Source organism: Tachysurus fulvidraco, chromosome 8, assembly GCF_022655615.1.
Source record: "Tachysurus fulvidraco isolate hzauxx_2018 chromosome 8, HZAU_PFXX_2.0, whole genome shotgun sequence".
NCBI classification, from domain to species: Eukaryota; Metazoa; Chordata; class Actinopteri; order Siluriformes; family Bagridae; genus Tachysurus; species Tachysurus fulvidraco.
The window spans coordinates 23,573,313-23,601,299 of record NC_062525.1 but is presented as its reverse complement, the minus strand read 5'-3'; the positions used below and the strand labels follow the sequence as shown (position 1 = coordinate 23,601,299).

The 27,987-nt window shown below is 39.4% G+C and overlaps 4 protein-coding genes across 11 annotated transcripts in view; 2 read left to right on the top strand and 2 right to left on the bottom strand.

Annotated features, from left to right (window-relative positions):
* The first annotated feature begins 571 nt into the window (after positions 1-571).
* Positions 572-7,219, top strand: gdpd3b (glycerophosphodiester phosphodiesterase domain containing 3b). The gene is made up of 10 exons (XM_027163292.2): positions 572-1,052; positions 1,517-1,559; positions 2,368-2,503; positions 3,079-3,124; positions 3,235-3,353; positions 3,433-3,522; positions 3,657-3,790; positions 5,251-5,310; positions 6,907-6,958; positions 7,050-7,219. The coding sequence occupies exons 1-10, from the start codon at positions 908-910 to the stop codon at positions 7,173-7,175; spliced, it is 951 nt and encodes a 316-aa protein (XP_027019093.2). The 5' UTR covers positions 572-907; the 3' UTR covers positions 7,176-7,219.
* On the bottom strand, positions 6,794-16,053 carry nif3l1 (NIF3 NGG1 interacting factor 3-like 1 (S. cerevisiae)). Of its 2 annotated transcripts, XM_027163291.2 has the most exons (8): positions 15,955-16,053; positions 14,918-15,457; positions 14,655-14,811; positions 13,626-13,749; positions 10,926-11,064; positions 10,135-10,218; positions 7,279-7,483; positions 6,794-7,151 (listed from the first exon to the last, which is right to left on the bottom strand). In XM_027163291.2, the coding sequence occupies exons 1-7, from the start codon at positions 16,013-16,015 to the stop codon at positions 7,299-7,301; spliced, it is 1,290 nt and encodes a 429-aa protein (XP_027019092.2). In that variant the 5' UTR covers positions 16,016-16,053; the 3' UTR covers positions 6,794-7,151; positions 7,279-7,298. The 2 variants fall into 2 exon arrangements, with proteins under 2 accessions (XP_027019092.2, XP_027019091.2); XM_027163290.2 differs by lacking the exon at positions 6,794-7,151 and having other exon boundaries at positions 7,219-7,483.
* A 3,063-nt stretch (positions 16,054-19,116) lies between these two features.
* cabp5a (calcium binding protein 5a) lies at positions 19,117-23,854 on the bottom strand. Of its 3 annotated transcripts, XM_027163270.2 has the most exons (8): positions 23,589-23,849; positions 23,332-23,428; positions 23,126-23,184; positions 22,790-22,820; positions 22,208-22,351; positions 21,344-21,453; positions 20,202-20,349; positions 19,117-20,103 (listed from the first exon to the last, which is right to left on the bottom strand). In XM_027163270.2, exons 1-8 carry the CDS (start codon positions 23,757-23,759, stop codon positions 20,075-20,077), a joined length of 789 nt encoding a protein of 262 aa, XP_027019071.2. In that variant the 5' UTR covers positions 23,760-23,849; the 3' UTR covers positions 19,117-20,074. The 3 variants fall into 3 exon arrangements, with proteins under 3 accessions (XP_027019071.2, XP_027019072.2, XP_027019073.1); XM_027163271.2 differs by lacking the exon at positions 22,208-22,351 and having other exon boundaries at positions 23,589-23,854; XM_027163272.2 differs by lacking the exon at positions 23,126-23,184 and having other exon boundaries at positions 23,589-23,700.
* A 2,280-nt stretch (positions 23,855-26,134) lies between these two features.
* The window catches only part of lrrc45 (leucine rich repeat containing 45), an 8,994-nt gene continuing 7,141 nt past the window's right edge, over positions 26,135-27,987 (top strand). For 2 of the 5 annotated variants that reach the window (XM_027163266.2, XM_027163265.2), the window contains exons 1-3: positions 26,135-26,232; positions 27,379-27,678; positions 27,911-27,972. In XM_027163266.2, the coding sequence (XP_027019067.2) occupies positions 26,226-26,232; positions 27,379-27,678; positions 27,911-27,972 (369 nt within the window). In that variant the 5' untranslated portion in view covers positions 26,135-26,225. Of the gene's footprint in view, positions 26,233-26,572; positions 26,646-26,951; positions 27,213-27,236; positions 27,261-27,378; positions 27,679-27,910; positions 27,973-27,987 lie in introns of those variants that run through there. The other 3 variants (XM_027163268.2, XM_047817742.1, XM_047817741.1) reach the window with 3 other exon arrangements.

Sequence of the window (27,987 nt, the reverse complement as noted above, 5' to 3'; positions counted from 1 at the left end):
GCTCCACATTTTCTGTGTTGTTGTAGTTGTTGTTTTTATTTGCTGCTTGACGGGGGGTTTAATGAAAGACAAACTGGGAAAGAGAGGAAGTTGAGGTGTGAATGCTCCGCCTCCTAAAGTTTGTCTCACAGCCTTAAGGTCAATACATACCCAAGAGTGTGTGTGTGTGTGTGTGTGTGTGTGTGTAAGGGAGTGTGGGATCAGAGATTGTTAAGTGTAATGACCTTTAATGTGTTTACGAGTGGACAGGTGTGTTGCTCTAGAACCAGTAGCAGTACACGACACACTTCCATGATATTACTGGTAATGAGTGTGTGTGTGTGTGTGTATGTGTGTGTGTGTGTGTGTTTCCTATGCTGGAACAGTGAACCGTACTAAATGCACTTAACACACCACTTGTAACACATCAGTGCTAAATACCTGTTAATCCCATTCAAATATATTGTTTTAAGTCAAAATCCGGACTGTCTGAGGAAGTCCTTTTAAGGTCAAGCTGCAATACACCATAATTGTGTAACTGTGGTAAGCAGATCTGTGGTGTCCGTTGTGATCCGCAGCGCCCAGACGTGTGCAATAGTGTACACTTTTAGAAAGAGGATATCCCAGACGTCTCATGAAGAGGTCAACTGTCCATGTGACGTCTGGTGGAAAACGGATGATTTGTGGTTGTGTCTTTCGGGATTTTCTCTTTGTTGTTGTATTTATTTCACTTCACGCGCCATTAGACAACCATTTTCACATACTCTATAATTGTGTTAGAAGTGTTTAAGTTGTGTCATACCTGACCATACACTCACATGGTCCCTCACATGGAATCTCAGGTCATGTATGAACAACGTGATCAGATTCAGAGACCGGGACAGATAAATAGATCTGCTGCACAGTTGAGGAATCGTTTCATCGCACCATGGAGGCCGAGGCTGGAGTCGCGGTGCTGGTTGTGTTTGTAGCGTTTTACGTCTCGTGCTCTGTGTATCTGCTGCGTAACCCAGCTGTTCTCCACAAGAAGAAACGTTTAGCCTTTTACAGCAGACACATCTCTCACAGAGGGGGTGAGTGCTCCAGTTATTCACTAGGTTACATACTTAAAACTTTGTTCAGGGTTATTTATCTATCTATCTATCTATCTATCTATTTATTTATTTATTTATTTATTTATCTATTTATCTATCTATCTATCTATCTATCTATCTATCTATCTATCTATCTATCTATCTATCTATCTATCTATCTATCTATCTATCTATTTATTTATTTATTTATTAGGGTTTTTTTTTTTTTTTAAATATATCCACATAAAACATACGGGGGAAAAGTGTTTCATGGAAAAAAATAAAATAAAAATTTATATATTAATTAATAATAGTAACAAAATTTTTACATAAATAAATAATGAATAAATAAAATAAATAAATAAATAAATAATAATAATAATTTTAAAAAGTATTATAAACTTATATTATATTAGAAGGCGTTTGACTGATGATTAAATGCCTTTTGTGTCCATTTTGCTCAGGTGCTGGTGAAAGGATAGAAAACACTATGGAGGCTTTTACACAGTAAGTAACAGATCTCTCTCTCTCTCTCTCTCTCTCTCTCTCTCTGACGAATCAGGAACAGAATAAACATTTGCATTGAGAAAGTGAACTTCTACACGTTTATATAGTTTGTTTTACTTCATGTCATCGGTCTGTTAAAATATTATTATAATCCAACGTTAGGTTACAATACAGTGGAACATGTTTGAACCGTTTGAACGCTGAAAATAAAATGAAAAATATGTAAGACGTTTCACATCACTGCTTTACTGAAAATGTATATAAGCTCCAGGCTTTTTGTAGTTCTGGATATTTACTAGCTGTTATATAAAATAATCCAAGCAAACAAGCGAGCAAGGATTAGAGAAAGAAAGAGAAAAAGAAAGAAAATTCAATTAAAAAAATGTAAACATTTAAACCTTCTGCTCTTGCCTTAAAAACACACATTTACCTTTTTATATGAGTGATTTTTAATGAATGAATTTTTGTTCTGAAAAACACGTATATTATTATTATTATTATTATTATTATTATATTAGATTCTAAATATCATTATTATGATGAATAATAACAACAATAATACTGATATCATTTGTTTTTCTTTAGTAGTTTAAGACAGTGTAGAATCAGGGGGAGGCTTCAGATTCATTGGAACAGCAGACAGCAGAAACATGCAAAAAGCCTCTTAAACAAATGAGTTTACAGCTGAGATTTAAATAAAACAATGGAGTCCAACTGACAGATATTCTGGGGAAGTGTGTTTCAAGGAAACGTTGATGTTGACATTAATGATGTGATATTTTAATGAGTCGCCTGCTGTCGCTCTCAGTGCGGTGGACGTGGGAACCCAGATGCTGGAACTGGACTGTCATTTAACTCGAGATGGTTATGTTGTGGTGAGTCATGACAAAAACCTCGAAAGACAGACCGGATCTGATCTGGACGTCTCTCAGGTTCAATTTCAGGTGGGCGTTACAGTTCTTTATTATTTAGGACTTGTCTCTCTATAGAGAGAAGCATAGATTGAAAGTAAGAAAGATAGAAAGAAAGCAAGAAAGATAGAAATGAGAAAAAGAAAGAAAGAAATGAAAGAATGAGCAAAATAAATAAATAAATAAATAAACAAACAAACAAAAAAAGAAGAAAAATCAGAAAGGATGAAATGAGAGAAAGAAAGATTGAACAAAAAAGAAAGAAAGAACAAATGAAAGAAAAAACAAGAGGAGAGAAATAAAGGAGAGAAAGAAAGAAAGAAAGAAAGAAAGAAATGAGTTAAGGAGAGAAAGAAAAAGAAAGAAAGAACAAATGAAATAAAGGAGTGAAGGAGAGAAAGAAAAAGAAAGAAAGAAAGAAAGAAGAAAAGGAGAGAAAGAAATTAAAGAAAGAAAGAAAAAGAAAGAAAGAACAAATGAAAGAAAGGAGTGAAGGAGAGAACGAAAGAAAAAAAGAAAGAAAGAAAGAAAGAAAGAAGGATTGAGTCCTTTGTTTAGTTTGATGTTACTTTACAGTTTAACACCATGTTTTCTTCTTTATTATTTAGGACCTGCCTCTCTATAGGGAGAAGCTTGAGGTCACCTTCAGTGTCGGTAAGTTAGAACACGTTACACTATGTGGTGTTAATGCTATGAAGAGTAAAATCTAAAGAATTCTTAGGATGAACTTCCACGAAAATATAAATATGAAAAATCTCCATCAGGGCAAAACAGTACAGGACGAGACCGGAGAATCGCGCTGCTGGAAGACGTCTTCAAAAAATTCCCCCAAACGCCAATCAACATCGAGGTTAAACAAAACAACGACCCGCTGATTCGAAAGGTATTCAGCGTTCGACTGATTAGCGTTAGGAGAAGATGTTAGCTGATGTGAGCTGTAATGACAGCGCCGTGTTCTTTAGGTGTCCTTCCTGGTGAAAAAGTACAACAGGGACAGCATCACTGTCTGGGCTACGGAAGACTCTCACATCATGGCAAAATGCAGGAAACAGGTACAGCGGTACACGTGTCGGTGACGTAGACGACGCTGTGTATCACAATTATTGTTTTTTAATTATTTAACAGCTGAAGTATGTTAATAGCCAAAGTATGTTCTATGAACTGACTCGTGAAACTGCATTCACAGAATCCCTTCATGCCGTACAGCTTCACCATTAGACGAGGAATCCTTCTTCTAGCACTTTACTACACTGGCCTTCTACCCTTCTGCCCTCTGGGAGAAAGTCTACTCCAGTTCTACCTGCCCAGAGTAATCAACAGGTCAGTAGCGAAAGATTTAGGTTTTATTTCCAGTTGTAGTTGTGCGGTTGCGGCACATCCTGAGATTATGCTGAGATTTTAGTCAATGAATAATTTTACCAGCCGAGATTTACAGTACATACAGATTTTCATCCTCCACAAGCCATTCAGTGAGCCTTCATGCCCTGCAGATGGGGGCGGAGTCATCTAGTAAAAGACCACGCCCATCAGGACAGAAATGTTTAACAATAGGATGAAGGTGATTGAGCTGTTAGACTTCAAAGCACGTTTGTATGTCGCTCTGGATTAGCACCTCTGCCAAATGCCATTAATGTAAATGTCAGTAAAATGTCTCAGAATAACAGACACACCACTTCTTGACTGTAGCTTTACAATTTCCCATTAAAGGAACCAAGAGGCTCAAAGAAGTTCCAGCATGACAAATCTCTTGTGCACAAAGCTCCATGAAGACATGAGCTGCGTCTGAAATCACATAATGTGGCAGTACCAGTTGCATTTGATTCAGATCCTACTGCATTTGATTCAGTATGTGCCACATTTGATTGGATGCATTCGATTCAATAGCTGTCGAATTTGATTCAGTAGCTACTACCTTTGAATCGGTACCTAATGCATTTGATTCAGGAGCCGGAGCTTTTGATTCAGTACCTAATGCATTCGATTCGGTACATAATGCATTTGATTCAGTAGCTGATGCTTTTAATACAGTAGCTGCTGCTGTTGATTCAGCACCTAATGTTTTTGATTCAGCACCTAATGCATTTAATTCAGTAGCTGCTGCTTTTGATTCAGTACCTAATGCATTTAATTTGGTACATAATGCATTTGATTCAGTAGCTGCTGCTGTTGATTCAGCACTTCGTCTTATTGATTCAGCACTTCGTGTTATTGATTCAGGAGCCGGAGCTTTTAATTCAGTACCTAATGCATTTAATTCAGTAGCTGCTGCATTTGATCTGGGACATAATGCATTTGATTCAGTAGCTGCTACTTGTAATACAGCTGCTGCTGCTGATTCAGCACCTAATGTTTTTGATTCGGGTTCCTAATGCATTTGATTCAGAAGCTGCTGCATATGATTCATTTCATAATGTATTTAATTCAGTAGCTGCTGTTTTGATTCATTTTGATTCTGTTTTATGGGTACTGAGAATCTGGACATACTAGTTCTTTGCTGCTATTCACCCACTGTATAATAGAGCAGTAGGGATATCCAGATCCAGCTATGATCAGTTAAGGTTGGTCTGGAAGACCTCCAGTGTCCTGCACCGAGTCCTGACTCTAACTGAACACCTTTAGAATGAACTGAAACACTGACTGAACCTCAGACCCTCTCATTGATGTTCCTGATGCTCCAACACCTATAAATCTGGAATAGGTTGCTCAAAACAAACACACATACAAACATCATAGTCATGTACATGTGCAGAAGATTTACGTGCTGCATTTTACTCTTACAGGAGTTACATTCCTGAGGAGTCTTTTCTTAAGAGAAGATTTGTGGTCTCTCTTATTGAAAAGTAAGTCAGATATTTCCTTCTGGTTTAACGTGTGCCTTAATGTCTGAATGAGTGTATGCATGGCTATGTGTGTACTTGTGTGTGAATGTGTGTATGCATGGCTATGTGTGTACGTGTGTGTGAATGTGTGTATGCATGGCTATGTGTGTACGTGTGTGTGAATGTGTGTATGCATGGCTATGTGTGTACGTGTGTGTGAATGTGTGTATGCATGGCTATGTGTGTACGTGTGTGTGAATGTGTGTATGCATGGCTATGCATGTACGTGTGTGTGAATGTGTGTATGCATGGCTATGTGTGTACGTGTGTGTGAATGAGTGTATGCATGGCTATGTGTGTACGTGTGCGTGTGTGTGAATGAGTGTATGCATGGCTATGTGTGTATGTGTGTGTGAATGAGTGTATGCATGGCTATGTGTGTACGTGTGTGTGAATGTGTGTATGCATGGCTATGTGTGTATGTGTGCGTGTGTGTGAATGAGTGTATGCATGACTGTGTGTGTACATGTGCGTGTGTGTGAATGAGTGTATGCATGGCTATGTGTGTATGTGTGCGTGTGTGTGAATGAGTGTATGCATGACTGTGTGTGTACGTGTGCGTGTGTGTGAATGAGTGTATGCATGGCTATGTGTGTATGTGTGCGTGTGTGTGAATGAGTGTATGCATGACTGTGTGTGTACGTGTGCGTGTGTGTGAATGCGTGTATGCATGGCTATGTGTGTATGTGTGTGTGTGTGAATGTGTGTATGCATGGCTATGTGTGTATGTGTGCATGTGTGTGAATGTGTGTATGCATGGCTGTGTGTGTATGTGTGCGTGTGTGTGAATGTGTGTATGCATGGCTATGTGTGTATGTGTGCGTGTGTGTGAATGAGTGTATGCATGACTGTGTGTGTGTACGTGTGCGTGTGTGTGAATGAGTGTATGCATGGCTATGTGTGTATGTGTGCGTGTGTGTGAATGAGTGTATGCATGACTGTGTGTGTACGTGTGCGTGTGTGTGAATGCGTGTATGCATGGCTATGTGTGTATGTGTGTGTGTGTGAATGTGTGTATGCATGGCTATGTGTGTATGTGTGCATGTGTGTGAATGTGTGTATGCATGGCTATGTGTGTACGTGTGCGTGTGTGTGAATGAGTGTATGCATGGCTATGTATCATAGCCTTTCTCAATCATGGACACACAGACACACACACGCATACACACGCATACACAAGTCAAGTCAAGTCACTTTTATTGTCACATCACCACAGCACTCACCAAGGCACATGTGCTGTGGTGATGTTACAATAAAAGTGACTTGACTTGACTTGTGTGTTTCTCTGTGTGTGTGTGTGTGTGTGTGTGTATGTCTGTGTGAAAGTCTATGATTGTGTATGTGTGTGTACGCATGTCTGTGTATGTACGTGTCTGTGTGTGCATACAGTATGTATATGTAAATGTAATGTGTGTGTGTATCTGTTTGTATGTATGTCTGTCTATGTATATGTGTGTATGTATATGTGTGTGTGTGTGTGTGTGTGTGTGTGTGTGTGTTTGTCTGTACACATGATGCCCTGTGACAAAAGGTTGAATATTTTTTTCTCTTCTCCAGCCTGACTATGAGAAAGTCTTTGTTTGAGCACTTGGTGAAGCGAGGCATGCAGGTGTGTGTCAGTTCCACTGTAAACTGGTTTAAAATCATACAGCCGTGAATCTCTCCGTAAACCGAGACGTCCTGTGTTCCTTCGTCCTCAGGTGCAGTTGTTCGTGTGCAACAACGAGGAGGACATTGCTGCGGCTTTCGCGGTCGGTGCTACGGGAGTGATGTCTGATTATCCCACCGTCCTGTCAGAGTACCTACGAAAACATCCTGCCGTTTAAAGATTGTGACAAAGATCCGCCAAAGAAAGAAAAGTGACACGTGTTGCCTAGTTATCATGTTTATTATCGTGAAATCATTTCAGACATTCCTCCAGTCGAGTACCTCAGTGTGAGATAATGAGATCACACGACCTGCAGCGGGTCTTTGTCTTTTTGGGAGATGATCACGCGAACAGAGTCCGAGAGACGTGCGGTGAGCCGCTCCTTGAAGACGGGGAGAAAACCTCTCTCGCTGTTACTGTGCTCGCTCAGAATCACGCTCGTGCCTTTAGACACAGCATCCAGCACCTCGTGATGGGACATTTCACCTGAGAAATTAAACACACACGTCATTCTTTCCTTTCGTAATCAGTACTACAGATGTCACAGAATTGATGCGCTACTAATTTATTTCACTCTAGTCTTTTTCGTTGTCCTGGAAAAAAAAGTCCCCAAATGTCTGGATTGATCCTACTATCACTATAGAATAACAAAGGCTATCTTTATGAGGACCGTTATAATCGTCACTGTTATCTTTTTTTGTAAAAAAAAATTCGTGAAAACAAAATACAATGACACTCCTCCTCCTAAAATTACACAAAGGTAGTAGATTGTATAGAAACCTTACGCAGTCGTCAAAAGACACGGATGCAAATCGTTTCGATTTTAAAACAGAGTCGCTTAGAAAAACGAAAAGAAGTGAAACGTGTCGATAAATCTGCTTAAACGTATCGACATGACCGTGCTCCGAGATTGAATTTGTTTCCGATTTGTTTCCACACTTACTCCGAGAGAGAAGAAACAAATTCTTGGTTTTAAAGACTTTCCTCGAGAGCCAGACACCGTTCTGCCAAACGTAATAAGTTACAGAAGCTCAGAATGAGGACCGAGAGATCCAGAACATAAACCTGTCACATCTGTAATCCGAATTTTAAAGACTTATTAATGAATGTATTAATTATTTAGATAATGATTTCATTTTTGCTGTTTTGATTATCATCAAGTGCAGTAGAAGTAAAGTCACCAGAGGACTCAACAATCTCTAAAGGACTCGCTCAGCTTGAGGACTTGTTTTACATAGATTTGTATTTTCCATGTCTACATAGTTAAGTGGAAAACATTTTATGACTTACGTCGCTGCATTATTTCTAGTAATACTGATCATTAACCTACAGGCTTCAATGTCTGTTCTTTTCTTTTGTTCTTTATTTTTTTCAAAGCTTAAATGAAATGAAGTAAAATTTGAATTAAATGTTAAATGACTTCTGTTTCTGTTGTATTTCTTATTTTAGATCAAATAAAGGAAATCCCCTATGACAGAAATGAGTTGTGTGTATATGCAGGTGCATGTGTGTGCACCAGTGTGTGTACATGTGTATGTGCATTTGTGTGTGTGTGCATGTGTGTGTGTACGTGTGTGGGCATGTGCATGTGTATGTGTACGTGTGTGTGCGTATGTGTGTGCGCGTATGTGTACATGCGTGTGTGCATGTAAATTTTGTACGTGTGTGCGTGCGCGCATGTGTATGTGTGCATGTGTATGTGTGTGTGTGTGGGCATGTGCATGTGTGCATGTGTGTGTGTACGTGTGTGTGCGTACGTGTGTGTGCGTATGTGTACATGCGTGTGTGCATGTATATTTGTGTATGTGTGTGCATGTGTATGTGTGCATGTGTATGTGTGTGTGGGCATGTGTATGTGTGTGCATGTGTATGTGTGCATGTGTATGTGTGTGTGGGCATGTGCATGTGTGCATCTGTGTGTGTGTACGTGTGTGCATGTGTGTGTGTACGTGTGTGTGCGCGCCTGTGTATTTGTGAGTGTGTGCATGTGTGTGTGCGCGCCTGTGTATTTGTGCGTGTGTGCATGTGAATGTGTGTATATGCGTGTGCATGTGTATGTGTGTGTGCATGTGTGTGTGCATGTGTGTGTGCATGTGTGTGTGCATGTGTGTGTGCATGTGTGTGTGCATGTGTGTGTGTATGTGTGTGTGCGTATGTGTGTGTGCATGTGCGTGTGTATGTGCATGTGTCCATGTATGTGTATGTGTGCATGTGTGTGTGCATGTGTGTGTGCACGTATGTGTACAGTATGTGTGCGTGTGTGTGTATAGTATGTGTGCGTGTGTGTGTGTGTGTGCACGTATGTGTACAGTATGTGTGCGTGTGTGTGTGCATGTGTGTGTGCACGTATGTGTACAGTATGTGTGCGTGTGTGTGTGCATGTGTGTGTGCACGTATGTGTACTGTATGTGTGCATGTGAGAGGTCTGCTGTGCATGTGTGCATGTGTGTGTGTGCATGTGAATGTGTGTGTGCATGTGTGTGTGCATGTGAATGTGTGTGCGTGTGCATGTGCATGTGTGTGTGCATGTGAATGTGTGTGTGCGTGTGTGCATGTGATTATTTGTGTGCATGTGCGCATGTGATTATTTGTGTGCATGTGCATGTGTGTGCGTGTGCATGTGTGTGTGTGCATGTGATTATTTGTGTGCATGTGCATGCGTGTGCATGTGTGTGTGTGTGCATGTGAATGTGTGTGTGCGCATGTTAATGTGTGTGTGCGTGTGCATGTGCATGTGTGTGTGCGTGTGCATGTGTGTGTGCATGTGAATGTGTGTGTGCGTGTGCATGTGCATGTGAATGTGTGTGTGCATGTGCATGTGTGTGTGTGCGTGTGCATGTGTGTGTGCGTGTAAATGTGTGTGTGCGTGTGAATGTGTGTGTGTGTGTGTGTGTGTGCATGTGTGTGTGTGTGCGTGTGCATGCGTGTGTGCGTGTGCATGTGTGTGTGCATGTGTGTGTGCATGTGCGTGTGCATGTGTGTGTGCGTGTGCATGTGTGTGTGCGTGTGTGCATGTGTGTGTGCGTGTGCATGTGTGTGTGCGTGTGCATGTGTGTGTGCGTGTGCATGTGTGTGTGCGTGTGAATGTGTGTGTGCGTGTGAATGTGTGTGTGCGTGTGTGCATGTGTGAAGTTTACCGGTGATGTAGAGGTCTGCTTTCACACCCTGCAGGACTGAAGCTCCTGAGCCAGCACACACAGCTACGCTCTTCACCACAGAATCTTGGGAAATATTAAGCACAAGACACACAGCCTTCAATAACTGAACTGTAAACAACAGGAAATAAACACACCTGGTTTCACGAAGCAATAAGTTTGGAGACACGGACTGAGCCTAGCGCTAAAGTCTGAACTCTCCCTTTTTTATGAAAGCCCAATGTTCCAGTTTCAGCTTTGCACAGGAAAGAGATACAAAGAATTTGTTATTTAAAATTGAACAGCGTGGTAAGCTTTTGCGTACCACTTGCAAAATTCAAAGAAAGAAAACAAATTCAAATAAATTAGCATAAAATAAAGTGAAATAAAAGGAAAAGCAAAAAGAAATAAATTATATATGATCATTTTTCATTTTTATATAATTAACATAAATGTAAAATTAAAATAAAATGTCACAGTCATTTATTACAGAAAAAAAATCCATCAATTTCACTTTTTCATTTGCATCCCAAATATCTTTATAGTTCTGTACATGCTGCTTTGGGACAATGTCCATTGTTAAAAGCTCCATACTTGAGCATGTCATGGACACTAATCTTACAAAAAAGAAAAAAAAAAGGGATGTGTGTGAGCTGAGCGAGATAAAAGTTTAGACGATTTACGGCAAAATTAAACATTTTGAATATCCGTATCAGTTTGTCTGCCTTACGTTTTCATACATATAGAGAGATTACATTCAATAGCTCTTATTAACACCGGTTGCTCATCATTACCTAATGATTTGTGATTTCCCAGAGCCAGTCTAAGGTAAGGCAGCCCGAGGTGTTTCTTCACTCTCTGGAGTGCCACAGCTGTAGATATCGGCTCGTCCAGCACGGCGTGACGTCCCTGACCGCAACCTGGTAAAGGGAGCTACAGATAAACACAGTCAGACGGACGGCTTCGTGTTGCACTGGCCAAAAGTTCATACCGACATTGCACTTCATGCTTTCTATTGCTGACCAACAAGACTTGGCACCTGCACACGGTGCCAAAGCTACCAGTACCTGGTTTAAGGACCATGGGATCCCTGTTCTTAATTGGCCAGCAAACTGGCCTGACCTTAACCCCATAGTAAATCTGTGGGGTATTGTGAAGAGGAAGATGTGCTATGCCAGACCCAACAATGCAGAAGAGCTGAAGGCCACTATCAGAGCAACCTGGGCTCTCATAACACCATAATATTCTAATTTTCTGAGATACTGAATTTGGGATTTTCCTTATTTGTCAATTATTCATTCATTCATTTACTACCGCTTATCCGAACTTCTCAGGTCACAGTTAGCCTGTGCCTATGTCAGGCGTCATCGGGCTTCAAGACAGGATACACCCTGGACGGAGTGCCAACCCATCACAGGGCACACACACTCTCATTCACTCACACACTCACACACACAGGCCCCTCACTCACATGGACAATTTTCCAGAGATGTCAATCAACCTACAATGCATGTCTTTGGACCGGGGAGGAAACCGGAGGACCCGGAGGAAACCCCCGAGGCACGGGGAGAACATGCAAACTCCACACACACAAGGCGGAGGCGGGAATCGAACCCCGACCCTGGAGGTGTGAAGCGAACGTACTAACCACTAAACCACTGTGCCCCCTAGTTGTCAGTTATCATCAAAATAAAAATAAAAAAACATTTGAAATATATCAGTCTGCATGTAATGAATGAATATAATATACAAATGCAATTAGTGAAATAAATTTTAATAAACTTTTTGATGATATTCTAATTATATGACCAGCACCTGTGTGTGTATATATATATATATTTATATATTCAGTAAAAAAAATGTGTACACTCAATTAAAATTAAACGTAATATAATCAAGTAATTTTCTTAAAAATTCTATTTAAATGTACAAAAAAAATTGTATTGCTTTTAGCTGCATGTTAAAATCAATTAGATTTAATTATCTTTTACAAGAATGTGCTTATTTGAAAATTTATCTATTTTTTTTAAGTTTTATTTGTGTGTAGTGTCTTTGAACATGGAATGTAAATGTAAACATTTGAAAATTTGTCACTTATCCTAAACGTATATGTTCCTTTGCCACAATGTCTGTCGTTAAGAGCAATATACAAATTAAATGGAAATGAATTGAATTTAAAGTGTGTTCATCAAGTGGTAAGACTAGATTAAGATAAATATTTGTATATCCCTTTTAACGACGGACGCTGTCGCGACAGAATATGTAAATTTAGGCTAAGAAATGTAAAGGTTTTAAATATTTTACATTTGTAAACTGCTCACATCTTTGTGCAAGTACAAATAAAACTGAATTCAATTCAAAATTCTTTTTTTTCCCAAAAACAAGTGCATTCTTGTAAAATAGCACTCAAACTAATTGACTAAAAGCAACACAAATTTAACAAAATGATCTTCTTTGTACATTAAAAATAGAATAGAATTGTCAACAACAACAAAAAAAAATCGAATTACCTGAGTATATTATATTAAGGACATCTTTTTCCAAATCGGTTTGATGTTTCTACCCATTTTGTAACTGCCCTAAGGCTACTGGGGAGAAAAGAAAACTTGGGAGAACTGCTGGTTTTACATAAACAAAAATACTGACCTCAACCATATAAGCTTCTCTGAGTTGAGGCAAATTTGCATTCGCTTATCAGTCGTACTTCCATTTGCTTCGCTCGGTTATGTTATCTTTTGCGGCCGTCTTTGGAACGCGATGTAAAGGGTGGAACGCGATGTAAACGGTGTATCTGTACATCTGTCTCAAATCCAAGGGTATGACGGTGAAAACCCCATACACACCTTCTGTGTACTGACACCAAATTTAGTGCACATGTAGAATCCATGAGTCTGAAGCAGGCTACCAATTTTTATACGTATTTCAGTAGGAGGAGCTACAACCTTCAGCTTCACATCAGATTTCCATCAATGGCTTCGTTAGTTGAAAGACAGCACTGACCGATCAGCTTTCGGTATGTGTTTGATTTACAGAGATACCTTCGGCCAATCATGACAAAACATGAACACTGTACTGTTTTATGTAATATGACACAAAATGGCCACTAGGGGAGCTACGTATGAAGGATTGCTTGGAACCCAGTTATTTCTGCTTTAGCTTATACTTACAATATTACTATTGCAAACTTGTGTCATTTATTTTTGTCGACAGTTTGGTCTAATTTGCATAATTCCTCCTCTGACACAACTGTCTTTTATGTATTATGTAAAGGTGTGTTCACACGTGCAGAGAGTCGTGGCGGCAAAACAAGCGGAGACCATTTATTTTCAACTAGAGCTGGCGACATCTAGCAAACGTGAGCAAACGACGAGGCCCGGATGTGAGTGTGTCCACATCGAATTGAGAAAAGTTTATGAAAAAAACCAGGACGCACTGCTTGACTGATTTGAATCGACTTACTTCAGTCTATGTGGTGTAAATATGACTTCTTTTACCTGCTGGACCTGTGTGATGTTGAGAGACTGGCCAGCTGAAGCATTGCCTAATATAGCCTGAACAGCAGTGGTCAGTTCTGAGCTGGAACAGTTCAGGATCACATGCTGTGCCTCTTCTTCAGTCCTAAAAACACACGTAAACAAACATGTTACTGATCTAGTGCGGTTCTAAATTCTAACCTATGAAGTCTTATATTGCTGTCACGTCTGGGATGGTGAGCAAAAATGCAAGGATTGCCATGGAACTGTAGTAGGAACCTGTGTCAGGATACTCAACCATCCAGGGATGCTGTATATCTGGATTGCATTCTGCTTTGCTAATAAAATTTTCCAACCTAATACCAGGTCTGTAGTCATATTCAAGAATTATACTGCCGTTATTACTCAGAGACCCTACAAACGACCTGCTGAAGAGGTCACATTTAACAGATGCCCTTATCTAGAGCGACTTACATTTGTATCTCATTTTTAGCCGAGCAATGGTGGCTTGTTGGACTTCGAACTTAGAACCTTCCGATTGATAGACCAACACCTTAACCACTAGGCTACCACATACCCCATTTCACATGTATATAATATACAGACAGAAGAATGTGTAACCTGACCATCACACTCCTATGTCGATATATCGATATTGTTCCCCCATTGGCATTATAACGAAGGTATTCAGCAGGGGTTGAGATCAGGAATCTCTCACTCCAACCTCAACTCCCACACCATGTCTAAATGAAGCTTGTTAAGTTCACAGGGGAAAACAGAGAAATCTTAATGCTCTAGCATTATTACAGTTGTGTGATTATCGATTTGTGGTAACGGTTTGGGGAAGAACCTCATATGGATGCGACAGTCAGGTTTCCACAAACATCTGGCCATACATTGTGGATGGATGGATGGATGGATGAATAGATAGATATATAGATACTTTTGATCATTTTGTTGACTAGCGATAGATGGAAGTGATCATAGTTCATAGACCCCTAAACAAGTGTTGATGCAAATCAAAACTCATATCTATCTTTGTCCACATACCTTAGTATGTCATACTGAAAGGTTTCACTATTTTCTGTCTTTTTTATGTGCTTCATGATAGTATTGAGCTCCTCTTCATTCCTGGATGTAAACTCCAGTCTGTGCTTTTGGTTGTCGCTACAGTGAGCCTGTCTTAACACAGACACTTGCCCACTGCCTGTAGATTAAAAAACACAATTGAAATTTGTGATTAATAAAAAGAACCAGAATAAAAGATATTATTGAGATGTACATGGGATTAGATTTCAATCAAAACAACCAACCTACGCCTTCTATTAACCAATCATTAAGGCCTCCTCTCACGCTATCCCATGACGTATGCGGTGAGAAGACAGCTATGCCGCTTTCTATAGCTCTGATGGCCAACTGTTGTTTCCAGTCCTTCTGAACAAGGCGTTTAAAAGAACTGAAAAGAGGTGGGTGGTACGAAACGATGAGGTCACATGTCGTCGCTTCAGCTTCATCCATTACGTCAGCAGTCAGATCGTTGGTGAGCAGGATCGTCTTGATCGGACGCTGTTTGCTCGGTTCCACCAAGAGACCAACATTATCCCAAGATTCAGCCAATGACAGAGGAGCAAGCTGCTCTAGGGCTTCCAGAACTGTCTTTAAATCCATCGAGGAAGGAGAGTGTGAGAAAAAAAAGGATGAATGATAGGATGCTTTAAAGGCAGCTCTCAGGAAGTTGTTTTCTCTTCGCAGGGCGGTGATTGAGATTCGATTCGACTGAAACAGGCCACAGCTCAACCTGAAGAAACTTCTCGAGATGTTCATAAACCTAGTGAACATGGATGACGTCACTTCTGTGAAAACATAAATGAGAAGATCATATTTTTGGTCAGGATTTTTAAAGGTGGATCTGTCTAGACTAAAAACATAATGCAGATAATTAAATTCCACTTGTATGATATTGATATGAAATGAAATGTCTTAAAAATGATTGCTGTCTTTATATTTTTGTGAAACTAACAGCAGTTTGCAGGACCAATAACTTTTACAAACGGCCGAATGCAATTTGGCTTCGTGGTAAACACAAAGTGCACTACATAGGGTGCAGGAGCGGTTACCATGAACCCTATACAGTGCGCGTGTGTAGGGAACAAGAAGCGATTTGAGACGAGGCCACTACCGTTAGCGAGCTATATATTAGCCTTACACAAAGCTATCGTTGAGTAGACTGTTTGCAGACAAAACGAATAGTATTCATACAAAACAAACAAACAAACATTTGTTTATAGCCAATGAAATGCAAACTAAAACTGAAATAGCTTAAAATAACGTTATATTAACACCATCTTACCAGCGGTGACACTGCTAACACTTCCGGTAGGCGGGTCTTTCAAAACAACGCCAACTCTCATTGGATGAATAACTGAAAGGCTGAAATACTTCTTAAATACAAAAGTCCTCCGTATGACTTTTATTATTATTATTATTGTTATTATTATTATTAGTAGTAGTAGTAGTATTAATAATAATAATAATAATAATAATAATAATAATAATAAATATGTTGTGTGTATATATATATATATATATATATATATATATATATATATATATATATATATATATATATATATATATATATATATATATATAAAATAAATAGATAAAAATCTTTCTACCACAGTATCTACCACAACAAACCCTAATGTAATGAAATGTACAACACAGTCATGTATATATTACATCACAATGAGGCACATTCAAATTATACATTTTGTTTTTTAGAAATAAAATAAAATCCATATGATATATGTATATGATTATGTTTGGGTATGTACTGATGGTCCCTGTCTGACTGGGTGTGCCATTAAACCAGCTGTGCCACTAAACCCAGCTGCACTGCTTAACAGCACTAGGTCATGAAAGAGGCAAGAGCAGATTAATTTGGATTAATAAAATAGTACAGGAACATCCTGGATGTATCACGGTATCTTCTTATAATGGATAGTTGCCAGTTTGTCTGCATTCAATCACATATTTTACCTCTTACCCTGTTGCTAAATTCTGACAAACGTGCACGGTGCATGACAGATGTGAAAGAGACACAGGGTGAAAAACTTATGCTGTAAGCCTCTTAGTAAAATTGTGCATTTATATTTTTAGACCACAAGCATAAGTCTAGACTTAATGGTTAAAAGGGATGTATACTAGAAGGTATACAAATAGAAAAAACAACAACAACATTATTTCCATTTTCTGTCAGCATTTACTATCCCTGATTTGTTTTTTGTTTTGAGTGCACTTGTATTTAAAGAAAGGAATTGAACAGTGTTAAACCATGGAAATCCTTGCCTTGGATGATTCTACTAAAAGAAAAAGATGAAAAACTGCTAAGGTGTGAACTACACGCCGGTAGTTTGCATGATCTGGTATGCAGATCGAATAATTCTCCATGTAAATACAGCTGAGCCACGGCTTAAAGAAGTCTCTGATTTTCATTGTAGTGATTCTTATTTGGCATAGATTCGGGTTCAGGTTTCTGGGAAACAAATAATGTCTCAGAGGAAGACTGAGCCAGTGGGAAAGCTAAGAGTGGCTGTACAGAAGAAGTGCTGAGATCAGTGGCCATGCTACTGTATAATGCGGGGTCATGGCAGAGACAAGGGCGGATTAATTTGGATTAATGAGTTGCAGAGAGAGCAGAAATGTCCTGGATTGGGGACATGAAACCCAAATCAAGTGCAAAAAGTGCTGGTATTATCTGCAGTGTTATCTCTTTCTCTTCTGCATGCTTACATGGTGTTGTTTAATTTTTGTCTTTCAAACCTGGACTGATGGATAAACATTGACTGTTTGTCATTACATTACAGTTATAATTACGGTTTCTTTTGCCCTTGATGGTTGCCGTTGCATTTCCGATCACAGCAAGCCGAATTTCAGCTAGCGGAATCAGTGTGTGGCCGATTTTAATCATGTATCATAAAGAGAACTTACCTGATCTGTGGTCATCTGATACCTTTGCTCAGATGATGTACTATAAATAGCAGAAAATAGCATTCACTAAGCATATGTGACGGATCGCCTGTTAATCTCTCCGCGGTTTTGAATCAGATTTTGGTCTCGGTTTTATTACATGCTCTAAGTACAGCTTTAGTCAGGTACAAGGACAGCCAGATCCAGGACAGTTTGGGATTTAAGTTCTCACTAATCATGCTTTCTGACCTGAGTTAAGATGATGAGACAGCAGCACTGTTCATGGCTGGCTGGAATTATTTTGTATATTGGTCTGATATCAGTTCTATCTTTTAGTCAGAGCCTGATATCAGTTCAATTGTTTAGTTAGAATCTGAGGGGCACGGTGGCTTAGTGGTTAGCATGTTCGCCTCACACCTCCAGGGTTGGGGGTTCGATTCCTGCCTCCGCCTTGTGTGTGGAGTTTGCATGTTCTTCCCATGCCTTGGGAGTTTCCGGTACTCCGGTTCCTCCCCCGGTCCAAAGACATGCATGGTGATGGGTTGGCACTCCATCCAGGGTGTATCCTGCCTTGATGCCCGATGACGCCTGAGATAGACACAGGCTCCCCGTTACTCCTAGTAGTTCGGATATAGCGGTAGATAATGAATGAATGATGAATTAGAATCTGCTATCAGAATCAGTTCTATCCATCAGTCAGAGTCTGATATCAGTTCTATTCTTTAGTCAGCATCTGATATCAGATCTATCCATCAGTCAGTCTGATTCTATCGTTTAGAAAGATTCTCTATATCAGATCAGTTTTTTCAATCAATTAGAGTATGATATCAGTTCTATCCTTCAGTCAGAGTCTGATATCAGATCTGTCATTTGGGGATTTCAGTCTGATCAGTTCTATTCATGAGTGTGAGGAACAACTCCTTGAGATCCTTAAGAGGATCCAAGGATGACCCATAGTTCTCATCATAGACTCAACAAAGAACCCATGTTCATCTGGGTGACAAACGGAGAGTGTGGTTATAAATAATTCCCTTCTATAACTGTGCAGTTGTGTAACCATGTAGTCTTAACATTTAGTTTATTTTGTTGAATATATCAACCTTTCACTGCTGAACATTTGAGTGCAACACTGTCTGTGATAATTGCTGTCTGTAAGCTATCACAGCAATTGTAATTAGCCATTGTATCAAAACTGATTATACCAAATGCACTCCAATGCCATTTTCATGCGTTTTTAGTGGTACCATCCACAGTACTCTCACAAATCTTTAGGCTGTCCACCCGGGACCTTCCACAACAGCAGCGAGTACCACATACAATAATTTAAAGATGACCCAAAATGAGTCCTTAAAATGTAGGTGTAGGAAGGATGAAACAGAAAGTTTCATAAAAGCTACCTATAAATCCTGGATATATATCTGTATATGAAAAGTCTCACTGTTATATTACATACTGCCCCCTGGCAGGTAGGAGGTATAAAACCTCCTGATTTCTTCTGCTGGCTTTATCAGTGGAAACATACTCACATCAGAGTCTAATGAATATTTAAAAGCAGTTCATTTATTAATAAATGTTGCCCCGGATACAGTATATTATCAACATAGAATATGATATATACCATTTTGAGTCTCATCTAATGTACACAAATGGTATTTTAAAAGCAACAAAAAAACAGCATTAAGACTTTTGCATAGTCGAAAGTGTGTACTGTAGATGTGCATTGATTCAGAGAAGTGACAAATTAAGGAAAAGACTGAGATGATTCGAGACAAGTGGAAATGTTGGATCAGGATCAAGATGGCAGGAACCCAAGATTTTGGGATCATTAGCATTTCAGATACCAAACTACAGTCGTCTACCTTTACCTGTTTTCCATCCTTGTAACTTTCACATCATCTAGTCAGTTCGTTCCAGCTTCCCGAATTGATTATTGCACGTGATAATTTTTTGCTTGGATTAAAGGTAACCTTTAACCTGTACATGTGTTCTGCCATCTTAAGGAACAATGATTTAGCTCTATATAAGATTGTATATATTTTGGTTGAGAATGTACATTCAGTCCCCATGATGCTCGTGAATCAGTGTGACGTACAGATACCCAGAAGAAAACCCGATTTTGAGTAAGTGAATGAAGACGTCAGTGTTTTTATCCCTTTGTCACATCTCTGTATGTAAACTGTATATTTTATTATATAATATATCAATTTCTATAAGTTTATTTATATCGGTTTGAAGTAAAAGTGCGATTACTCATATAAATAAATAAATAATCCGATAAAAAAGTTTAAAGCGGTCTTATTCTCACTGTAAAAGATTAGATGAGTTATACATTTTGATCAACTCCTTACACAAAGTTATACAAATCCCGTCTATGATTATTCGAGGAAGGGCTGAGAAAATGTACTGTAGTGAGGAAGAAGATGAAAACTGTTGTGGGAAAGAAACAATTTAACAGGACAGTAACGGTATTGTGTCGTCGCTTCTCACTTCCGTACCTCTCAGCAGCTTGACATCATCTTCACAAACTCTGCAAAAAAAAAAAAAAAAAATGATCCCATTTTATCCCATCAGTGATATTTGTCATGAACATGGAAATGATGAACAATGGCTGTTGTTAGTTCACACCTTCAAAGTCTACAGTTCCATCACCATTGTCATCGACCTCTCTGACCACCGCGTCGATCTCTTTGTGACTCATATTTTCCCCCAACAGCTTATTCATAGCTAACTTTAGCTCTTCTGTCGTGATCTCTCCATCGCCGTCCATGTCGAACTGCAGAAGAAGAACAATTACTACGTACAGACTGAAATATTGAGAGACTTGCACATGAAATGGAGATGGAGTATTTTTCTCGTCCAAAATTGACTAGAGCCTTTGTTTAACAATTAATAGACAAAAAACACACGTTAAATTATGTTACATCCCATGAACAAGACAGACTAGCCCATGGCCACATGCTAGTAACTTGTTGGTGCCTGAAGTCAAGCCAAGACAAGGAACCCTAGTCTAGGTTTAGGGTTAAATGCAGGACCCAATGTCAGAAATTCAAACTTGGAGCCATGAATGTTTTTACTGTTCATCCAGCAATATACAGACAACACATGGACTTGTCTTAAATGTTTTTTGAGTTCAGTCCTTATTTTCAATCCCTGATTTTTTTTTTTAGGCTTAAAAGCAAATGCTTTGGATTAGATGCTTTCTAACATTTTAATCAACAATAATCTGGCAACCGGGGGGACACGTTGGCTTAGTGGTTAGCACGTTCGCCTCACACCTCCAGGGTTGGGGGTTCGATTCCCGCCTCCGCATTGTGTGTGTGGAGTTTGCATGTTCTTCCCGTGCCTCTGGGGTTTCCTCCGGGTACTCCGGTTTTCTCCCCCGGTCCAAAGACATGCATGGTAGGTTGATTGGCATCTCTGGAAAATTGTCCATAGTGTGTGAGTGTGTGAGTGAAAGAGAGTGTGTGTGTGCCCTGTGATGGGTTGGCACTCTGTCCAGTGTGTATCCTGCCTCGATGCCCGATGACGCCTGAGATAGGCACAGGCTCCCCGTGACCCGAGAAGTTCGGATAAGTGGTAGAAAATGAATGAATGAATCTGGCAACCTAGGAGGCATAAGATACCTGCAGGTGGTCTTTATAAACTGAATGTTGACCTAAGCAGGTGCTGAACTTATATCTAAATACCCAGAACTTTCCCTGCAAATCACCCAATCTGACATACTCACATTACACAACCTTACAGATATTTATAGCTTTTCTTCTGACCTGTCTGAAGGCATCCCTCAGCTCTTTCATGCCAATCATGCCAGCTGTTTCAGCCAGGAGTTTTGGTGCCATCAGTTCCACAAAGTCTTCAAAATCCACCTGTCCTCCCACTGCAAGCCAGAAAGTCACACTGCTGTCGAAATGTATTCAAATAGAATTCAATAGTACTTTGATTTGAAAAAAAAAAAAAAGGGAAGCCTTTGAATATTTCACAATATTTGTCACAAGCACCGCAAGCTGATTTTGTATTTTGTAGATGAACCAATGCTGAGTTAAGTCATGTCCACATCATACATTAACATCCTATGACTTGCTGTCACATTGCATTTAAAATGCAAGGCCAAACCAAAGCTCAGGTCTTAGGAGGTTAAGATGAGTTCAGGCCTGAACTAATCACACACACTTTTTAAGATAAGACATGTACTGAACATGAACTAATAAAGAGTTAAAGCATGCACTAATCAGGCTTTGATGATTAGTTAAGGCATGTACTAATTTCGCTGTAAAGGTGAGTTGACGCATGTACTATTCATGCTCTAGCAATGAGTGAAAGCATAAACTAATCATGCATTAAATATGAGTTATGGCATGTACTAATTACGTTGTAAAGAAGAGTTAAGCCATGAGCATTAAATCATGTATTAAGGATGAGACAAGGCATGGACTAATCACAAACTAACGAAGAAGATGAGTCAAGGCATAAACTAATCATGCGCCAAAGTTGTGTAAAGGCATGGACTAATCACAAACTAACCAAGAACTTAGCCATGCACTAATCACAAACTAATCACAAACTAATAAAGACCTCATATTTACAAATCTTATGAATCTGTGCAACATGCGACAAGACACCAGGAAATTTACGGTTCATATTGATATTCTGTCCAAGTTCAATCAGCTCCATCTCCGTAGGCATGTAACCCATAGTTCTCATCAGGTTGCCCAGATCTTTACAGCTGATCAGTCCGTCCTTGTCCTTATCAAACTCTTCAAAAGCCTCACGCAGCTCTGCAGAGAGACACAAACACTCAAATACCACAGGAATCTAATCACCTTTAACGTACAAGAGATATTAGTGCTCGTAAACTCGATAACCAAAACCGCGTACATCTCGTCCAACGTACGGCTCACCCGAGATACGTCACCTCAGAGTCGTACATTCGTACACATTTCGTACATACTTACTCTACGTACATAAGATGAGCCAGTCTTATACACTACTGTGAGAAAGTCTTAGTCACATGCAAAGAAATGCTTTAAAGTCAATAATTAAGGAAATGATATGTTTCTGGTTATAAAACAATACTATACATACAGTTTTAAGTATTTTAGTATTCAGTATTATAGGGACTTAAAGTGGGGTCTAGGCAACATAGTGACTTCCTTTCTCTTACTCTGCAAGATAACTAATTTAGGAATAGATCAAATGCTAAAATGAAAATTTACCTTCAATCTCATCATCTGCCAGTTCTCTCTCCTGAAATATAAAACCGGTTCAGAGTTACGTTCTCTATCAGGAACTCTAATTCACAGTATGCGTGGATAAATTGGTGCAAATTGGTGTAAATTGTGTCTTCTTGGAAGCATAGAAATATCTTATATATGCGTTTGTAATAGTTTGAGTCCCTCAGATGGATCTCAAAATTATATAGTCGTCAGAACCCTGTTAAACATGCAGAACATCGAAACAGTCGAAGATCGTCCAGGTACCAACAAACCATATAAAGAATAGAGCGTGTGTAAATATTTGAACTGGTTTATTTGTGGAAATTCAGTTATTACCGTTTCTTGTGGATTAAATGTAAACATCTGTGACGTGAAGAAGCTTATTCGAAGTAGAACTAAACAAAAAAAAAAGATCTTTCTAGGGTCTCTCTTACAGACAGATAAAGTCTGTACATATCATGATTCTTGTACATAATCAGATTAAAAAATATTTCATATTTACGGTTAGGATGCGGATTGTTTAAAGATGTGGAATTACTTACAATCTTCCCTCCTCGTATGAAGATGCACGCAGTCATGGCTTTGAGGTAGGTGAGGTTTAGCTGAACTGAAGATGTAGTAAGAGCTCAGAGTTAGGTCCTATTAAAAAAAATATTTATTAGCACTCTATTTGTAACAAAATTAGAAACCGTTTTCTATTACCGTTATGTTAGAGTATAATAAGTGGATCATGACTTGTTTTTAATTTTATGCATTCGAAAAGACTTTATCTATCTCACCAACTTCAAGACTAACATACAGTGTATAAAACTCCGCCGAATCTCCTTTGCTGAACTGTCCTCCCTTGTTGTCTCTCGTCTCTGCTTTGTCGGGTGTGTGAGTGGTTTCTAAAATGTGCAAATAGGAGAGCAGGATGAAGAGGAGGAGGAGGAGGAGGAGCAGGAGGGGACACAATGACATGATCTACCATCAGATCAGTGCGGCGAGTACATACAGTTTGTAAATATGATGTAAATTAAGGTTATAGATATATACAATTAAATATATTCAATTCAACTGAAATGAATTCGATTTTATTTGTATAATGCTTTTAACAATGGACATCATTTCAAAGCAGCTTTAGAGAACATAAGAAACATAATACAAAAAGTTTAATATTATACAAAGATTAATATAGTACAAAAAGCTTAAGATTAATAATAGAATTATATTTAAATGTGTTTTTTGAACAAATGAACAAGCCTGAGGTGACTGTGGTGAGGAAAAACTCTCTTAGGAAGAGGAAGAAACCTTGAGAGGAACCAGACTCAAAAGGAAACCTCATCCTCATGGAATTGGCATCTCCCCTTAGAACAGGGGTCTCCAATCTTATCCGGAAAGGGCTGGTGTGGGTGCAGGTTTTCATTCCAACCAAGCAGAAGGCACACCACACCACACCGCTACTAAAAGCCAAGAACAGCTGATTAAACAGGTGGAATCAGGTGTGGCTTCTGCTTGGTTGGAATGAAAACCTGCACCCACACCAGCCCTTTGCAGATAAGTTTGGAGACCGCTGCCTTAGAATGTTAGAATACTTCAAGAAGCAGAGTCCAGCTGGAGCTGGTACATCTCTGGATGCCTCAGGATCCTAAAAGGGTTGGCCTCATCTCAAAGAAGGTCTGAAATCTTCATGACATGGAACACAACTGGAGCTGGAACAATCTCTAAATATACATAAACTAATTTAAACAAGTCTCTAACTGTGGAAGATGTTGTGAGTTTATTGGGGTAAATGACTTCTAAATTCTTCCTAGAGAAGACAAGCATGAGATGAAATGTGCAAATCAGTGAAGAACAATTCAAGTGGGTCAGGTTGGGTTTAGTCAAGTGGGGTTTTGTCAAGTAGGGTTTTGAAGATGGTCTGGAGTCTGTAAACCATTGGTGGAGTAGCGGCAATGTTGCAAGGATGATCCTGTACCTTCTGTCAGATGGTAGGAGAGAGAGAGTCCATGAGATGGATGATCAGGCTTGTCTACAATACTAGTGACTTTGTGGATGAAGTGGTAGTTGTGTGATTGTGGTGATGGTGGTCAGAAAGTACCCAGGTCTTGCAGCTAACCTGAACAGTTCCCTGTAGCACATAATGAGATACCTGGGAGGATGCTATTTTTTATATGTCTGTATAGGTTGTTGGGGATGGATTTTGGTGCTCTTCAGCCTCTGCTGGAAGTGACTGCAGACAGACAGAGTATTTAGACAGTAGGAGTTGAGGGTGGTCTTCAACACTGAGATGTTTTACTGACCTCACCAGGACAAGCTCTGCATAACTTTTCTCTATCAAAAAAATATCATTGGACTGTAAACCTATACGGTGTGTATATGTGTGATGCATGTATATTGAGACCATGTGAATTTCCATAGCCTTCTTGTCGGTTCAAATTCTAGGCTAATCTAATCCAGGTCAAGTCTGATCTCTCTGCCATTTAATGGATCAGACCAATTCTGTTCTGTGAAAATCCCAGAAGTTTATGAAATACTCAAACCGGTGCACATGGCACCATTTTGATAGGCTGTATTATCTTGTACTGTTTATTATAATGTTATTTATGTCTATACTTTTGAGAGTCACAAACAGCTGGAACCAAATTCCTTGTGTGTGTGTCAACACACTTGGCCAATAAAACTGATTCTGATCAACCCTGTAATGGTCAACGTTTTCTGAGAAGGTATAATGAATGTCCTTATTCTGATCCAGGATCACAAGGGTTCCTGTTAAAGGGGGACAAATTCTCCATAACATATTTCCACTCTAGGGGAGCATGGTGGCTTAGTGGTTAGCACGTTTGCCTTATATCTTCAGGGTTGGGGGTTTGATTCCCGCCCCCGCCTTGTTCTGCGATGTTCTGAGTAGTTTGGATAAGCGGTAGAGAATGAATGAATGAATATTTCCACTCTGCAATTCTCACATTCTCATGACTAGACCCCACAATGTCCTCTAACAGACCTTCCACCTGCTGAAAAACTCTTCCTGCTTGGTTACATAAATACATGATTGCACTTCATTAATCCTCAGCTTTGGCCTTGAGGACTGTGTTACAGGTTTTTATTATATTTAGCATTCCAACTACAGGTGAGATAAGGAAAATGGGACAGGCTAATTGTATGCATACTAATTAAATACTAATTAAATACTAATTGCCGTTATATAATAATGTAATATATAATAATGTAATTGTATAATAATGTATTTCTGAAGAAATTCGCTTTTTATCACTGTATTATTCAAATATTCAGCAAATAAAAAGCGCTATAATAACACTGACGATTTTTAGCACTCATGCTCCAACTAGTACTACATTTCCCAGAATTCCTTGCTGCGGATGTTCCTCTTCTCTTCCTGGTTACGTCTCAACTGTCAAAAGAAACAATTAGTGAAAAGCAGAGATGTATTTTCATAATGCACGGTAAGGCACATTTATTGACATTTTAAAATAAAATAAAAAAAAACTTTTCTTAATTGCTCAATGTCTATTTAACTAACGTTCTAATAGCAGTTAAGAGCATAGTTAGCATAGCATAGTTAGCTAAGCGTTTGTTTACATTCAGTAGTTTCAAATAGTTACCAAGTAGTTCCCGACTTATTCTCACTGGTTAGACGTTCAGACAACATAGGACTCTTTCTAAAGGATATTAAGGTCTTAATTCTATCTAATCTAATCTGATCTAATCTAATCTAATCTGATCTATATTGTGACATGATAAATGTGACCCAATAGAGGAACCAGATGCAAAAAGTGCAGCCATGTAAACAGGAACATATGAGCAACTCAGAAAGCATGATCATCAGAGCCATTTCTGTTCAATCATTCATTAAAATGTAAGTCTAATAAAAAACAACTGTTCTTAGGAGTTGTAGTAATTAGGATAGCAAAGGAAGAACAAATATAGACATCCTTATGGTTTCTTTGTGGTATCATCCAAAACAGTAGTAGGGCACCAGGATGGATCAGACAGGATTGTTCCAGGAACACTGGGTTTAAGCTGCCTGTGAATTACAGAGCAACACACACACACACACACACACACACACACACACACACACACACACACACACACACAATATTATTGCATAATTTAATGTTGATAATCCACCAGCATGTTTCCATGCTGTTTGGAATTTCAGAGGATTTGGAAGATCCCCACATGGATATGGAAGAACACACAATGCAGACAAAAAACAGAGCTCAGGATTGAACCATGGACCCTGGAGATGGAGGCAGCAAGTATAGATGTATATTTAGACAACAAACCTAAAATCTCCCGGAATCCAAAATCCTAAAACTCCCTGAATACAAAATCCCGAAACTGCCTGAATCCAAAATCCTAAAACTCCTGGAATCCAAAATAACAAAACTCCTGGAATCCAAAGAGAACCCATCTTCTTGTGGGTGACACTGAATAGTTAGATTCTAACTCACTATAGCATGCAGGTGTAAGTGTGTGGAAAGGATTTTTAGTTTAAGTTTAAGTCTTTCATGTTATCGGTTGCATGCTCATGATGATTAGCATAAACTGGGTCAGAGACAACCATCTCTTGTGTTCATCTGCAGCATCATATGTGCTTGTGAAAGTGAATGAAAGTGAACGGACACAGCGGGACGCTTCTCCTCATCCGGCGATGGAGGATTTCAGACGAACCTACCAACGGCTGTGTAAGGAAGCAGACGTGGAGCCCCAGGAGTCGGTCTTGGCTCAGCTGCAGGAGGTCCGAGCCGCAGCCAGCAGCAGGAAACTGGACCTCAGTGGCCAGAGCCTGACGGTAGAATCGTGCTCCATGCTGGGCAAGACGCTGCAGAACGACACGCTTTTCACTCAGCTCATCCTCAGCGACTGCATGCTCAGCGAGGAAGGTGACTAATTAATCTGTCTAGACACATCTAACCAGCACACACAACGGTTGAGTAGAAAGTTTTCAGCCTTCGTATATGGTTTCTGGAAAAATAAGGAACATGTTCCTTAAATCATTTCTAAGTAGTTCTCCTACCTGGGACTACTTGTCGTCCTGCAGACTTTTGCATTCAACCGTGTTTTGCAGGCTTAGCTGACACACACATGTTATGTCACCATACCTGTCATTCACAGGCACTAAGCTTCTCCTGAGAGGCCTGTGTTCCAACACCACAGTAAAACTACTGGATCTTAAGGTAAACATCGGAGTT